The sequence below is a fragment of the Lissotriton helveticus genome, chromosome 3_1, assembly GCF_964261635.1.
Source record: "Lissotriton helveticus chromosome 3_1, aLisHel1.1, whole genome shotgun sequence".
Lineage (NCBI taxonomy): Eukaryota > Metazoa > Chordata > Amphibia > Caudata > Salamandridae > Lissotriton > Lissotriton helveticus.
Genome location: NC_136061.1, coordinates 650,846,649 through 650,864,277, shown reverse-complemented (window position 1 = coordinate 650,864,277; position 17,629 = coordinate 650,846,649). Strand labels below are relative to the sequence as shown.

The 17,629-nt window shown below is 46.8% G+C and overlaps 1 protein-coding gene across 2 annotated transcripts in view; it reads left to right on the top strand.

The window, feature by feature from the left end:
* LOC144824694 (metalloproteinase inhibitor 1-like) overlaps positions 1–16,949 on the top strand; it is a 56,051-nt gene extending 39,102 nt beyond the window's left edge. For both annotated transcript variants that reach the window (XM_078683721.1, XM_078683722.1), the window contains exons 5-6: positions 5,948–6,069; positions 16,598–16,949. In XM_078683721.1, the coding sequence (XP_078539847.1) occupies positions 5,948–6,069; positions 16,598–16,747 (272 nt within the window). In that variant the 3' untranslated portion in view covers positions 16,748–16,949. The remainder of the gene's footprint in view (positions 1–5,947; positions 6,070–16,597) is intronic.
* Positions 16,950–17,629: the final 680 nt, after the last annotated feature.

The window sequence follows — 17,629 nt, the reverse complement described above, 5'->3', positions numbered from 1 at the left end:
CCTCGGCCATCACTTTCTGCCATCAAATGGCAGGCAAGCCTCTACAGTCTTCAGTGAGGGCCCATTCCACCAGGGCGATGTCGTCTTCAACTGCCCTCTTCGCCGGTGTGCCGCTGCATCAGATCTGCAGAGCAGCCACGTGGTCCAGCAGGCACACGTTTACAAGACACTACTGCCTGGGTGCCATCAATGATGCTGATACTGCAGTGGGACAGGCTGTGCTTCGCAATCTTTTTCAATAAGGTGAGCCTCTGTCTTCCCTCCTCTATTATGGTTTACCATGGTATTTTTTTACTTGCATGACTAGATATGTATGTATATTCATATACTTTGGTCTTATAAGTCGGTTCATTATTACTGCTTTCTATATTCAAGCATGTGAATCTAGGAAAGACACCCTAATACTGGAGAAGAACAATTGTTACTTACCTGTAAACAGGTGGTTCTCCAGTATTGGTGTCTTTCATAGATTCACATGCGACCCACCCTCCTCCCCTCAGAGGCTCTCTTCTCCTCATAGACTCTGTGGTCACTCTTGTGTTACGAAAATCTGAGGTACTGAGCTCTGAGGAGAAGGTACTGGAGGGCTGCTGGCGCCTGATTGGCTACAGTTTGGACTAACATAATGACAGGAATAGACTACATGTGTCTTTTCTCTCTTCATGTATTCCTATGTGGAATTATGTTTAGGCTATTACTGCCTTTTTTCTAATGTGTATTTCATGTGTTATGTTTTACATATACATATTATTAGTATGTTATTGCTATTTTGTTTACCGTGGGACTCCCACTCCGACGACGGGGAATATTCAAGCATGTGAATCTATGAAAGACACCAATACTGGAGAACCACCTGTTTACAGGTAAGTAACAATTGTTCTTAATATCGTGAAAAGCTTCCATGCTCCTTTACATAATAAAAAAATGAGTCAGGATTTGAGAAGGTTAGGACAAATTAAAGGAGCAGGAAAGGTAAACTCCTTATCTACAGATCTCTCATTCTCTAATCTTGAGGCAAGTTCACTAAAGTGAGTACAGTAGGAACAAGACCACATGTGTGCCTGAAAAACACTAAATCTTGTGGGTTGGTAATCCCTGTTCATGTTTGTACATTGTTTTTTGAGATTTTCTTTGGAATTTCGCACGTTCTCAGATGCGACAAGAACAATTTAGAACATGGGACAGACCTGTCATAATGCGCACTTCCGCTTGGCACATGGAGCTATTTAGAAACATTGGGGGATATTTACAATGGTTTGGCAGAGCTTGGCGTTAAGCATAAAATGCTGACGCCCTGCTTTGCCATTCCGAAAATACAGGAATGAGCCATATTTACAAAGATACAGGACATCCCTGCACTTTCCCTAGAGCTGGTGCTAAATTTAGTAGCCTAATGCTAATGCAGGCACCCTTGCACCATAGTGTAAGGGTGCTTGCATTGAGTGAATGATTGTTTATGTGCAGGAAGATTTGCCTTTCTGCCCATAAACAATCACAAATGCAAATTTGAAACTTCTATGTGTGCTGCATTGTGCAGCACACAAATACAGTTGCAAATAGTAATTTTTGTTAATGATTGTTTATGTGCAGGAAAGTGTCCCTTCCTGCATATAAACAATCATTCATGGCTTTTTGCTGTGCAGCACACATAGAAACAGCAAAATTGAGGAGAAATAAAGCATTTCTCCACGTTTCGCTATGTTAAGACCAGGTTTCCCCTGGTCTTAAGTTTGGCGCTGCCTCCTATTTCCGCCACCCTTGTAAATAGGGGCGGTACAAAAGGGGGTGGTGATGGACGGAGCATCTGAATCAATCAAACACTCACACTCAGTCAAAAGATCTGGGTTTAATCCATCACCGTTCTTTAGCCCACTATGCCACCCCAGTTCAGACATGGCTATATGCAAATCAGTCTGACCCTGTGCCTCATGGGAACAGTCCAGCCCGAACTGCCAAGCCATGTCTTCCCTGGACCGGAAACAAGCTTCCGAGGACCGGTTTCTGGCATTCCAGCCGTCTTCAGCCCGGCTTGCTTGAATCCAGTGGCAAAGTGAGCAAGGGACTCACGTCTGAGCATACCCTGCCACACTTATGGCGGCCAAAAGAGGTACAAAAGGGGGTGGTGATGGACGGAGCATCTGAATCAATCATACACTCACACCCAGTCAAAAGATCTGGGTTTAATCCATCACCGTTCTTTAGCCCACTCTGCCACCCCAGTTCAGACATGGCTATATGCAAATCAGCCTGACCCTGTGCCTCATGGGAACAGTCCAGCCCGAAGTGCCAAGCCATGTCTTCCCTGGACCGGAAACAAGCTTCCGAGGACCGGTTTCTGGCATTTGATTCAGATGCTCCGTCCATCACCACCCCATTTTGCACCGCTTTTGGCCACCATAAGTGTGGCAGGGTATGCTCAGACGTGAGTCCCTTGCTCACTTTGCCACTGGATTCAAGCAAGCCGGGCTGAAGACGGCTGGAATGCCAGAAACTGGTCCTCGGAAGCTTGTTTCCGGTCCAGGGAAGACATGGCTTGGCAGTTAGGGCTGGACTGTTCCCATGAGGCACAGGGTCAGACTGATTTGCATATAGCCATGTCTGAACTGGGGTGGCAGAGTGGGCTAAAGAACGGTGATGGATTAAACCCAGATCTTTTGACTGGGTGTGAGTGTTTGATTGATTCAGATGGGATGTATCACATTACAACGCATGCTTTTACATCGCATGCTTTTACAACACGGTTTTTACAACGCATACCATTACAACGCATAGTGCTTTTAGGCGCTGGATAGTGAATTGTTTAATTTACTATTCCAACTCCAGTCCCCGTGGATAGTAGGGAAGGTGTTGGATAGTACATTAAACCTATTCCCTATTCTAGAGCGCCCCCCAGCGCAATGCGTTGTAATGGTTTGCGTTGTAAAAGTTGCGTTGTAAAGGCACTGCGTGGTAAAAGTTGCATTGTAAAGGTTGTTTACCATTCAGATGCTCCGTCCATCACCACCCCCTTTTGCACCGCTTTTGGCCGCCATAAGTGTGGCAGGGTATGCTCAGACGTGAGTCCCTTGCTCATTTTGCCACTGGATTCAAGCAAAGCGGGCTAAAGACGGCTGGAATGCCAGTAACCGGTCCTCCGAAGCTTGTTTCCGGTCCAGGGAAGACATGGCTTGGCAGTTCGGGCTGGACTGTTCCCATGAGGCACAGGGTCAGACTGATTTGCATATAGCCATGTCTGAACTGGGGTGGCAGAGTGGGCTAAATAACGGTGATGGATTAAACCCAGATCTTTTGACTGGGTATGAGTGTTTGATTGATTCAGATGCTCCGTCCATCACCACCCCCTTTTGCACCGCTTTTGGCCGCCATAAGTGTGGCAGGGTATGCTCAGACGTGAGTCCCTTGCTCACTTTGCCACTGGATTCAAGCAAGCCGGGCTGAAGACGGCTGGAATGCCAGAAACCGGTCCTCGGAAGCTTGTTTCCGGTCCAGGGAAGACATGGCTTGGCAGTTCGGGCTGGACTGTTCCCATGAGGCACAGGGTCAGACTGATTTGCATATAGCCATGTCTGAACTGGGGTGGCAGAGTGGGCTAAAGAACGGTGATGGATTAAACCTAGATCTTTTGACTGGGTGTGAGTGTTTGATTGATTCAGTTGCTCCGTCCATCACCACCCCCTTTTGCACCGCTTTTGGCCACCATAAGTGTGGCAGGGTATGCTCAGACGTGAGTCCCTTGCTCACTTTGCCACTGCATTCAAGCAAGCCGGGCTGAAGACGGCTGGAATGCCAGAAACCGGTCCTCGGAAGCGTGTTTCCGGTCCAGGGAAGACATGGCTTGGTAGTTCGGGCTGGACTGTTCCCATGAGGCACAGGGTCAGACTGATTTGCATATAGCCATCTCTGAACTGGGGTGGCAGAGTGGGGTAAAGAACGGTGATGGATTAATCCTAGATCTTTTGACTGGGTGTGAGTATTTGATTGATTCAGATGCTCCGTCCATCACCACCCCCTTTTGCACCGCTTTTGGCCGCCATAAGTGTGGCAGGGTATGCTCAGACGTGAGTCCCTTGCTCACTTTGCCACTGGATTCAAGCAAGCCGGGCTGAAGACGGCTGGAATGCCAGAAACCAGTCCTCGGAAGCTTGTTTCCGGTCCAGGGAAGACATGGCTTGGCAGTTCGGGCTGGACTGTTCCCATGAGGCACAGGGTCAGACTGATTTGCATATAGCCATCTCTGAACTGGGGTGGCAGAGTGGGCTAAAGAACGGTGATGGATTAAACCCAGATCTTTTGACTGGGTGTGAGTGTTTGATTGATTCAGATGCTCCGTCCATCACCACCCCCTTTTGCACCGCTTTTGGCCGCCATAAGTGTGGCAGGGTATGCTCAGACGTGAGTCCCTTGCTCACTTTGCCACTGGATTCAAGCAAGCCGGGCTGAAGACGGCTGGAATGCCAGAAACCGGTCCTCGGAAGCTTGTTTCCGGTCCAGGGAAGACATGGCTTGGCAGTTCGGGCTGGACTGTTCCCATGAGGCACAGGGTCAGACTGATTTGCATATAGCCATGTCTGAACTGGGGTGGCAGAGTGGGCTAAAGAACGGTGATGGATTAAACCAAGATCTTTTGACTGAGTGTGAGTGTTTGATTGATTCAGATGCTCCATCCATCACCACCCCCTTTTGCACCGCTTTTGGCCGCCATAAGTGTGGCAGGGTATGCTCAGATGTGAGTCCCTTGCTCACTTTGCCACTGGATTCAAGCAAGCCGGGCTGAAGACGGCTGGAATGCCAGAAACCGGTCCTCGGAAGCTTGTTTCCGGTCCAGGGAAGACATGGCTTGGCAGTTCGGGCTGGACTGTTCCCATGAGGCACAGGGTCAGACTGATTTGCATATAGCCATGTCTGAACTGGGGTGGCAGAGTGGGCTAAAGAACGGTGATGGATTAAACCCAGATCTTTTGACTGGGTGTGAGTGTTTGATTGATTCAGATGCTCCATCCATCACCATCCCGTTTTGCACCGCTTGTAAATAGGGGGGCAGCGTCAAAATTAATGGCTATTGCAGCAGGATGCCCACCCCAACACCCATTGTCCACCCCTTTCATGCTGAGTATAGCGTGAAAGGGTGTCTTATTTACAAGGCGATGTTAATCCACCATATGTGGTATAACGATGCCTTGTATATGAGGCGGAGCCCCTGTCTCCACAGGAACATCGTGAAAAGTTATGTTCCTGTGGCAATAGGAGCTTGTAAATATGCTGCATTGTTGCTAGTTAAAAGAGTTATGAAGTGAGACAAGAAGTCTTCTGAGATTGACCATGTGATCTTCGCCCAATAGGATAGTATTGCTCATAGACTGTGATGCTGTTTTGATTTGCAGAATCCTCCCGCATAAGTGCTAAGAATTACTACATCTCGGACTCAGAAAGTGTTTTTTTAATGTGTGCTTATTTTCAACAGCTCTCCATTTCTTAACCATAAACAAAGACCTATTATATTTAGAAGACATAGCTATAACTGTTTACTGAATTTCATGATTATGATTACTGTGAAAAATGTGCCATGTTGCGGCCTATTTACAAAGTGCAGAATCTAGGCAGATGCGTCGCTTTGTAAACCCCTGCGTCAGGTATAATGAATTGTGTCTACGATTGTTGACCAGCAATTCAAGACATTTAGAAGTTCTCACCATGCTTCGAGCTCTCCATCCGCTCATAATATAGGAAGAGTCTTTGCTTCCCATATAGTGGTGGAGCCCAGTGCTAACCAGTGTATTTTATGTATTATGATATCTTAATGGAGTGTTTCTTAATCTACCTAATACCACCTTTAATCAAATATGTTTTGTGGAAATTGATGGTCCTTGTGATGGAGCGCTGTAGTCCGAGGCGTTATGGTAACAAACGCTAATGGAAGTATGTTGCTTTCTCCACTGTCCATGAGCAGCTTCCAACATCAGTGGTAAAGTCTCCGTGAGCAGTTGTAGCTACAGTGTCCGCTGGGATGAGCTGTCCCATAATCAGAAGAAGGGCGTCGAGGGGGCCTACTACAAAGGATGTTCTTGTGCCGTAAGTATGCCTGAGAAGTTGGGTCCTATTTGTGCTGCTAAATAAGTGAGAAAAGAAAAAAGAACCGGGGAGAGGGCGAACTAGTGGACACAACATGGAGAGGAATTGGAAAATGGATTTACACCCTCTTGTGAGTGCAAATTTACACATTTCTGAAATTCACAAAGGTTTCCTAGATTCCTAGAGTATTAGAAGCTTAGAACAGTTGCAGGTTTCCAGGCTTACTCCAGGAAAACTTTGAGAATGCCTACGTTTTAGTATGTGTAGGGCTTTGCATGTGCCCCATTATTTATAGTGCACAGTTGTGCATGAGGAAAAACTTGTGTAACTGCACCATTGTTACTCTTTTTTTCTCAAAGGGGAATATATCTTTCCCTACGGAGAAACCCTTTTCCCTTGGATCTGCCAATTTCGAGGATGCTCTCTTTCCTATTTCCACCTCGAAAAGGGATTAAAAGGGATTTTCTTCTTCCTTGACAGAGGTAAATCTGTATTTTCAGGGTAGTTGTACATTAGAAATAAAGGGGCATATTTATGAGCCCATGTGTCACTTTTTGTGACGCAACAGTGGCGTAAAAAATACGCCATTTTGCGCCATATTTACGAAGTGACAAATCTAAGTAGATGCGTCATTTCGTAAACCCCTGCTCCACATTATACCTACGCCAGGTATAATGTATGCAGGGTGGGCGTTCCCCCGCAAGAAAGGGTAGTAGTAGTGGCGCAGCAAAATCTATGAGATTTCGCGGTGCCACTTCTAGGACGCCAATGCGTCAAAACCTTATGCCTGCCTCATGGCAGGCGTAAGGGTGGTGCAGGCCCTTTCACATGGGGCTTACCCCATGTGAAAGGAACATTGCTGGAGTTGTTTCAGGCTTCCGACACAACTCCAGCAATGCGCCACCTTTTGCGCTGACAGATACGTCAGTTATACTGATGTATCTGTGCTTCCTTGCGACATGATGCGTCTGGTGTCGCAAGGAGGGCGCACTGAGAAGTGGCGCATCGCTGCTTTCTCGCAGCGATGCGCCACTTCTCATAAATGAGGCCCTTAGTTGTGACTACCAACAAACTACATTTTGAGGGTAATCTCAAAACTTCAGGCAATCACCACCGACGATTTCCCACTCCTCCACCCTACAGTAGAATTTTATTCTGCATTTTCATAGGGTGATAGTGTGTGTACACGATGTAATATTGCATATGGTAAAAATCAATTTCCGAGTGCAAGATATCCTCTGTGAAACCACCCCGTGGGCTCATGTAAATTCAACTTGTAGACTCAAATGCTGCGTCTTCATAGGTGTGCGCTTCTAACACCCTTCTGTAGTCACCATATGTAGTTGTCCACTACAACATTGGAGCCCAGCGGTGTATTAACAAGAAGGATGCGATTCCCAGTGCAAGGCTAGACATGGTCCAAGATGCAGAGCCTGAAAGTATCATTTCATTACACAGCGGCTCACAACTCACCTGGGTTCATTTTAAAGAAAAGTTTCACTTTGCAACAAATGTGAAAGGGCATCTTTTGCACTCGGACAGAACGGTAAACTGGATTGACATTGAGTGCACGTCCGTTTTGCACCCCTTCCTTTGTTCCTTATCTTGTAATTGAACCCACTGGACTTTAACACAACACTGTACTTACTATCTTTCACATTCGGAAAGTGAACAAAATACTTTGTTCATTACTAATGTAACACAGAAACAAATATTGTGAAATACTTCTGTGTCATGTTTGCAATGCTACAAATAGTTTTTTTCAACATTCCCTGTAATTCCCTTTCGCAATTCGCAGTGCAAATGAAAAAGTACAGTGCAAAAAACTACTTGTGTCATGTAGTTCGGCTGCAAACTGTGTTGCAATTCATCCGTAAACGTCATTTGCACATTCCCATTCTTCTCGGATAAGACTCCTGGTATTTATATAACATTTCAAAACACTGTGTGGGAAATGACCTGCCTTTCCCTGGTTGCATCAGTTGTCCAGTTGTGATCATCAGACCGTACGTAACTCCTCCCTCTGACCCGTCGCCCTCCTATCACCCTACCAGTCAGACCTGCTTGCAAACCCTAAAGATAACCCCCGCTCTTGTGTCCTAATGGGAAACACCCATTACAACGCAGTCATTACAAGCACTACCTTTACAATGCAGCTGTTACAACGCAATTGCCTTTACATTGCATGCCATTACAACGCATATCACTACAACGCATGCCATTACAACGCATACCATCACAACACATGCCATTAGAACCCATTATAACATAAGTAATGTGGATTTTTTAGTTTTAGGGTGGGTATGGGTTTTGGGGTACATGGGGATAGTATTTTTACCCCTACACTATACAACACTTACCCTACTGTTGCACTCACTGGAGTGGGAATAGTAATTTTTACCCCTACACTAGCCAACACTTACCCCGCTTTTACCCCAAAAGTATTATCAGTTGTAATGCGTTGTGAAACATGCCTTGTAATGGATGTTGCAATGTTAAAACCGGGTTGTAAAGGCATGCTTTGTAATTTTTTTTATTTTTATTTTTTTTATTTTTTATTAAAAGAAGAAAAAACAAAATACAAGGCAAAAAGGAAACAGTATACAAGGACATGTGTTCACATAGGAGGACACCTAGGCACAATATTATACAACAGAGCAATAGTAGATATTGTGAGGAGGGGGCATGTGGGGAAACAAATTTAAGGATAACAAAAAAGCATACAAGACATGGAATGCCGGATCAGGGGGACAGAGGGACTTCGGGGTTGTCCACGAACGGAGTACGCGTTCGATTGGCTCCAGATACTATTCTATTTTCTAGGTTTGCCCCGCGCCACATACACAGTCTTCTCTCTGAACATACACCAGTCCATATTCTCCTTCCACACCGATAACGTGGGCGGGCGCTGGGAACCCCACAACTGCGCTACATCTCTTTTGGCAATCATATTCCCCAGGGTCGCCCACTGCGTCTGGGCCACACTATAATCATTCGGCTCCCACACATTCAACAGGCACCGCCTGGCCTCGGGCTGCAGCATCACCCCCGTGACTCTACCCATCACTGCATGCACATTATTCCAGAACCGCACCACCTCCGGACACTCCCAAAGTATATGGAGGAAAGTACCAAGCATCCCACAACCACGCTTACATAACCTGTCCGAGGAATAACCCATGCGAATCAAGATCGGACCAGTGATATATACACGATGTAAGATTTTGAGCTGAACGAAACAGAGACGGGCAGGAATCGCGAATTCCTTAGGCGAGGATAATGCAGCTTGCCAATCCTCGTCGTCCAGCTCCAAACCATCGCCGGTCCAGACCTCCCTAAGACGCACTAACAGATCCACTCGGTTGTTGATCAACTTTTTATATACCAGGGAAATGGTACTGTCGGGGACGTGGCCGTCAAGGAGCCTATCTTCAAGGGGGGAGGACTCGGGGACGACAGTACCCGCAGGGAGAACCGAACTCAAGGCATGGTGAATCTGTGTGTAACGGAAGAATTCCCTGTCACTCAATTCATATTCTGTCTTTAGTGCCGCAAAGGTCTTGATTTTGCCCTTGACCCAAAGATCACCCACGCAGCTAATACCAATCATATCCCATTTTTCAAACCCTTTCGTTTTACAGAGACATCCCAACCTTTCAGAAGCATACAAGGGGGTCGCACGAGTCAATTGATCTTCCCAACCCACAGACGCATTCGCAGCATGCCACACTCGTACAGCAATCTTGGTAGGTCCAGATAAATCCTTGCCCGCCGCCTTGGAGTAAAGCGCCCTCCTGTAGTCCCCGCCCGGTAGCAAATACTTATCCATCTCGAACGCCGGGTTAGGAGCAGGCACATATGTCGCATGATTGATCACACTCAGTTGCGAGGCCCAATAGTAGCGCCTAATATCCGGCAACGCTATACCCCCATCATACCAGGGAAGAGTGAGTTTAGCGAGGGAAATACGCGAACGTCCATGCCAAATGAACCGCCTCTGCAGGCTCTCAACCTCCCTAAAGTAGCTCGCCGGAATAATATCGAACGTATTCTGAAGCGCGTACAAGAACCTCAGTAGGGCCATCATTTTAAAAAGGCCTGCGCGCCCGAGCGGCGATAGCGGCAACCCGCGCCAGCGCTCAACGTCAAGTCTCAATCTTTGAAGGGGGGGGAGCAGATTATGTGCATAGCGAGACGCAGGGTCCAAAGATATAAAGATCCCCAGGTACTTAAAGCCCGTCGGAGAGACCCGAATGGAGCATCTGCGAGGCAGGCATGCGGTGTAATTGTTTGAATTGTAACGTCATATATTTGTTCTAATACCTATTCCTTTCAAGCCCTACCAGTCTCCTCCTCCTCTCAAGCCTTACTAATCATTCAGTAATCTCATTCCGTGCCAGTCACTCCTTGCTCTCATTCCCTTTTGTCACTCCCTGCTCCATGTCCTACTGGTCACTCCCTGCTCTCATTCCCTTACAGTCACTCTGTGCTCTCATGCCCTCACAGTCACTCCCTTCTCCAATGCCCTTCCTGTCCCTCCCTGCTCTCATGTTCTTAGTCGCTCCCTGCTCTCATTCTCTTACAGTCACTCTGTGCTCCCATGCCCTTACAGTCACTCTGTGCTCTCATGCCCTTATAATCACTCCCTTCTCTAATGTCCTTCCTGTCCCTCCCTGCTCTCATGTTCTAGTAGTCACTCCCTGGTCTCATTCCCTTATAGTCACTCTGTGCTCCCATGCCCTTACAGTCACTCTGTGCTCTCATGCCCTTTTAATCACTCCCTTCTCTAATGTCCTTCCTGTCCCTCCCTGCTCTCATGTTCCATTAGTCACTCACTGCTCTCATTCCCTTATAGTCAAACCCTGTTCCTATTTACTTACAGTCACCCCCTGTTTTCATGCTCTTATACTCACTCCTTGGTCTAATGCTTCATAGTCACGCCACACTCTTGTGCCCTCCCTGCTGTCATGCCCATGCCCTTCCTGTCACTCTCTGCTCTCATGCTCTACCAGTCACTTCCTTCTCTCATGCCCTTCCTGTCACTCTCTGCTCTTATGCTCTACCAGGCACTCCCTTCTCTCATGGCTTTATATTTACTTTCTGCTCTCATGCTCTACCAGTCACTCCCTTTTCTCATGGCCTTACATTCCCTCTCCACTCTCATGCCCTCAGTGATCCCATCCCTACTAATCATGTCATACCAGCCACCTCAGTAGCATTACAACACTTGACAGGGCCCCGCTGCAAAGTACATGGAGGGGACCCCCCAGCACTCTGGACTCAGTAAGGAGCTCTCAGACCTAGGGCCTTTCGCTGCGTACAGTGCCGGAGAGGACCCCTGGAGCTCAGGGGCCTCCCTGCACAGGAGGGCCGATTGCAGGGGTCTCCAACCTTTTGTGTAGTCAGAGCTACTTCTGGCCAGTGAAAATCGTCATGAGCTACTGAACCCGAAGCAACTCGCACATTTTTCCGAGAGACCCCCCACGCCCAGTTTCATTGACTTTAAGCCTAATTTCATCTCTGCCCCGTTTTCCCTTCTGTTCCCCTCCCTGCCCCGTGCCTCTCTGCCTGTTCTGCCTTCTGTTCTTAGCTGCCCCTATATTTCTGTATTCTGTATTTTGCCTCTGTGCCACTCGTTTTTTGTGCCTTTCTGCCCTCTGTTTTACTCGTTTTCCCCTTGTTTTTTGTGCCCTTCTGCACTCTGTTTCACTCGTTTTCCCCTTTTTTGTGCCTTTCTGAGCTCTGTTCCACTTGTTTTTTGTGCCTTTCTGCCCTCTGTTTCACTCGTTTTCCCCTCGTTTTTTGTGCCTTTCTGCCCTGTTTCACTCATTTTCCCCTCGTTTTTTGTGCCTTTCTGCCCTCTGTTTCACTCGTTTTCCCCTCGTTTTTTGTGCCTTTCTGCCCTGTTTCACTCATTTTTCACTCATTTCCCCCTCGTTTTTTGCGCCCTTCTGCCCTGTTTCACTCGTTTTCCCCTTGTTTTCCCCTTGTTATTTGTGCCCTTCTGCCCTCTGTTTGACTCGTTTTCCCCTCGTTTTTTTGTGCCTTTCTGCCCTCTGTTTCACTCGTTTTCCCCTCGTTTTTTGTGCCCTTCTGCCCTGTTTCACTCGTTTTCCCCTGATTTTTTGTGCCCTTCTGCCCTGTTTCACTCGTTTTCCCCTCGTTTTTTGTGCATTTCTGCCCTCTGTTTCACTTGTTTTTCCCTCATTTTTTGTGCCTTTCTGCCCTCTGTTTCACTCGTTTTTGCTTCGTTTTTTGTGCCCTTCTGCCCTCTGTTCCATGCGTATTTTGTGCTTGTGCCTGGCGTGTCAGTGTAGCACCGGGAATCATTCAACATTATTCAACATCACATTAAAAAAAAAACTGAATCCAACGTCACTAAACTATCTATCTGCTCGTCCATTGAGCTTACCTGCGGTCGAAGTCACATCTCTGCTCCGTACTGCTCCTCGCTGGTAACGATGACATCACAGGAGTCAGACACTCACGAGAAGAGTCTGCAGCTCCAGGAGAGGACCGTCATCCTCTTCGCCCGCCACCACCCCCAGCTTTGCTCCAATCCGAGCGGCTGGTTTGGGTGAGGGCGGCCAAATGGAGCCGGAAAGGCTCATACCCCATGAAGGGCTTTACGTGCTACTCCCGGGGTCTCCGCGAGCTACCGGTAGCTCGCGATCGACCGGTTGGAGACCCCGGGGCTATTGTTACCCCACTGAGTCACCAGCTTCCTCTGCTGAACCCACCATCAGGGAAGTTGAGAACAAACCAGAGCCTGTGTTGCCAAAAGAGCACACTTTCCCTGTTTGTGCCACTGCGCACCTTTAAACATGTGTGCCGGGTGCGAACAGGGAAAGTGCGCAATATTAGAAAGAATGCACTCCGCTTGGGGCAGCATATTTAAGTAAAGGACAGAGAAGCTGATTGAAAGCTGCTCAGTGTCTCACAGTGCAGGTTCAAGAGGGGTCCGAGATCACTCATCTAACAGGATATCTGGGGAGGGGTCCATGCGACCACCTTTTACCCTTCAAGAGGGCTGCCCTTAGGGGGTGCATTCACAGTGTGCCACCTTTTTTGTGGTGCACTGTCAGTATGCCTCCTGAGTGCATGTTTGCCTCTGCATTCATGTCAGTAATATGCCACGGGTGCAGGGGCAAGGTTATTCTGTCATTTACATGGGCCCAGGCCCAAATCAAATGAGGGAACTACAGGTGCGCCAGTACCCTCATTATTACAGAAGGGCCCGCTCAAGCAACTTCAGCCCTTTCTGTAATACCAAAGTGCCCTGGGGGTGCAGAAAGAGGGCACAAATGCCCGGTTCACCCTTGGGGCACTTTCTGTATTATAGTCCCTGATCACAAGACCTGCTGAAGGTGACAGTCCTGGGGCACTCTTGCCTCCTATCCCAAGCCCCACTATCAGTCTGACTAATTACCAGTAATCTTCATTACTCTAGGTCTTTTATCCACTCCAGATTCTATAGGGAACCACTTTCATAGATTAAGGATAGTTATGCAGGGAAATTCAGAAGGGGGCAATTGTTATGATCCTGTCCCATGGACGCCACTGTATATCCTCTATGGAGGTCATCAAAGTAACATCAAAATCAAAGAACGTAACAAAATTTGTTTTGTCTGTGCAACCTGGTACCAGTTTGCTGTGGCCTTATAACTGTTTTGTGCTGTGTTATGAGCTGTGCATGAGTTTGGATTGGTGTCAGAAGTTATGTTTCCTGAAAAGAGATATGCTGTAAGGTGAACCTTAGGTTCAGTTCATCATAAGATGACTTCTGAATCTGGCACAGGATCCCCCCTCGAAAGCACTGACCTCTTTCAGACCCTGGTCTATGGTTACAAAAAGTTTATAAATAAACAAATAACCAACAACGCACTACCATTACAACGAAACTTTTACAACGCAACATCCATTACAACGCATGTCTTTACAACGCAGCCTTTACAACGCATGACACTACAACGCATACCTCTACAACGAATGTCATTACAACGCAGTCATTACAACGCATACCATTACAACGCATAACATTACCATCCAACACTTACCCTACTGTTGCACCCCCTGGTGTTAGAATAGTCATTTTTACCCCTACACTATCCAACACTTACCCTACTGTTGCACCCCCTGGTGTTAGAATATTAATTTTTACCCCTACACTATCCAACACTTACCCTACTGTTGCACCCCCTGGAGTTAGAATAGTAATTTTACCCCTAAACTATCCAATACTTACCAAACATGCAATGTAATGTTATGCGTTGTAATGGTATGCGTTGTAAAGGTAGTATGCGTTGTAATGGAATGCGTTGTAATGGAATGCGTTGTAAAGGTATGCGTTGTAAAAGTATGCGTTGTAACGTCATACAACCCCAATAATGTATGACCTCACCTTAACAGAAGTAGTCGGAGAAGCTGGACTGTCTGGGGTCATGCTATAAACCGGACCCTTTATGCGTCTAGTATGATAGCCAGCATAGGATTACAATGCGGTTATTACAATGACTGCGTTGTTGCAATGCATGCCATTACATTGCAAGTTGTTTCTGTGACTTGCTGTAGGGGGCATGCTAAACCAAGGAATAGTATAATTTACTATTCCGACACCTTCCCACTGTTGCCCATGCTGGAGTAGAAATGGTAAATTATACTATTCCTAAATCCAGCGTGCCACCCTACAGCAAGTCGTAGAAATGACTTGCGATGTAATGGTTTACTTTGTAACAACGCAATCCTTGTAATGACCGTGTTCTAATCACATGCGTTGTGTCATTCCACAATCCCAAGATTCTTTCTAGAGTTACCCGATAAGTCATCGTTTTCACCTAGGTGCAAATTGTAAACTCAAAAACACTCTAGCGCACATAACATTTGCCCTGCGGAGCAGGTCTTCTAACAGCTGATTGAAACCTATGCACAAAGAGATAGGGTTAATGTGCACAAACAAGTTAGGATGTGCTGTCTCTGCTTGTGCTGCGATGGGGCGCACATTAGTAACACATGGAGAGGCTGTTTAAAGTCTGCCTTATACAATGAAGATGGCATCCGGGCTGCATTTGCGAAGGGGGCAGAGATCCCGCTGCAGGTTGGTGCTGTGACTGATTGAACCTGTCTACTGTGGGCATGTCTGAGAGGGTCAATGGGACTCCCTTCTTCCCTCTAGAGCTGTACCGTGAGGGGGATACTGACTGTGTGGGGTATCTGTGTGGTGCACAGTCAATGAGCCTCCTGACAGTCCCTTTTCCTCACCCCCACATCCACCTGACCCCAGTCCCTTGAGCAACTGGGTATTCCCTTACTCTATGTTGTGCATCCATAATATGACATGGGCGCAGAAGCAAAGTGTTTTTCCTATTTGAATGGGGCCACCAACACAATGCAAATGAGGGAAAGCCCTCTTAACCCCTTTGGCGCTTATGACGAGCTCAGCTCGTCATGAGGCACAGTAGAGCTGTGCTCATGATGAGCTCAGCTCGTCATAACTGCCGCGGAAGACCCACGAGGGGCTAATTCCCCTCCTGTGCAGACGTTCCACGGGAGTGGGCGGAGTCGTGACGAGCTCGTCATGAGCACAGCTCCACTGTGCAGCATGACGAGCTGGGCTCGTCAGGAGCACCGCGGCGCCTCGCGCGGCCCCCTCTCCCCACGCAACCCCGTGGGAATTTGCCCCTCGTGGAAGGGGTTAATTTAGCACTGTTGCTCTGTGTCCGCTGGCGCTATCTGTATTACAGAAGGGGCCCCACATGCATCTGTGGCCCCTTCTGCAATGCAACGGTGCCCTGTGGGTGCAAAACAATAGCCCCATGCACAGAGCTGTGAATGGCCACCAGGTGAAACCTTTGAGGCAGTTCACACATACGCAAACACACACAAACACACACTTACATGCACAAACAACCATGAACGCATATGTGCACACACGCACGTTTTTAATATATGTTCCGTCCCAAATGCACATACACACTACAATGCGAGTAAAAAGCATTTTTGTCTATTTTGCTACTTGCATACTGGTCTAAAAAATGGAATAAGATGATTTTAGAGGCAGACTTCACCCTCGCTTAACTGTGTGATTCCTTGAGCTGTAACAGTTGTTTCAGAGAAATTAGCAGAATGTATTTTCAGCGTAAAACGTTATAACATTTAATTTTTTTTAAAGCCATTTTTTCGGAGCACACCTTCTGAAGTCTACTGATTCATGAGATAAGAGATAATAGCTTCATTTTGGATAACTGGGCTCCATTTTTCTACTTTTCCAGAGCTCACTAAACAATTATTGTCTATAGTTTTAATGATAGAAAAGTAATGAAATGATCGTATGACCCATCACTTTTATTTAACAAATCGTTAAACACTCTAAACAAAGTAATATTTTCCATAAATCAATTTTCCACCTACATTTCATGAAAGTTTCTGCATCACTTTACCAAAATGTACATTTGAAAACATTAACCGCTCTGGAATTTATTTTCGTACCTTCATGGTAAACAGCTTATTTTGTTTTAATTTTCTTTTTCAGATCGAATCCTGCGCTACTCCGCGTTGTTCAACGGCACAGAAGACATGCACAATAGATGAATATAACGGTGGTGATGCAAAAAAACAGCTGAAGAACAAGTTCTGTGTCCCCGTCAACACAACCACCTGCCAGTGGAAGGAAGTTTATTAGGACTAGTGTACCAGAGAGACAGCCTCACTATTCACGACCCAGGCGACAGCCGCGATCCGTGCAGGTAACAGCGGCGGGGCTGGGAGGGGGGTGTGGGGGGGCGGGGGGGGGGAGGGGGGATACAGGTTGAGGGGGAGCATTTCGAGGGATGATTCCGAATTAAATAAATAACTCCATTTCCTTATGCATCATCCCTCAAAATCCCCCCCCCCCTCCCTCAATCTGGCCCCATTGCCCCACCGCTGTTACCTGTAGGGACCGCGGCTGCCAGCCGATGGATGACCAATTCCTGGAAGACAAACATGACCTCAACTTTTAAGAACAGCCTGTTGAAGAGGAACAAATAATACTCCAAAAATACACAGAATTATGCCTCTGTTCTTTGCAGAACCTTCTTCTGTATCTGGTCACTTCTGTATTTGTGCACATTTCTTAGCCTCAATTCACTGCACGTCTGTATCCTCAATTGTTGGCAATGTATCTTTTTGGTGTGCACAACATTTTGGTGCTCTGTTTGCACGTTATAAATACCCACAATAAAACAAAAAACAAAATATTTTTTATGGGTGTCAGAATCACTCAGTTTAGTCCCTCAGTGTAAGAAGTTTGTCTGCTACCATGTTTTTGTTATGCATTTGCCAAATGACAGTACTGCAACATCTGGTTAACCTCTGGCAGCCAGTGGCTCATTGATCTCCTGCTGAGTCCTTTCTATTCCTGAGGAAGGCCCCTATTCTAAATTCTACATTACAGTGTCAATCCACACAAACACACTCTTCACTAACATACCTATAGATCTGTCTTGAAAGTATAGAAATTCATACATATACACCAAATGCACAAGTGCTGCCTTTTGTTTTTCCTTGAAGTATATACAAGTGT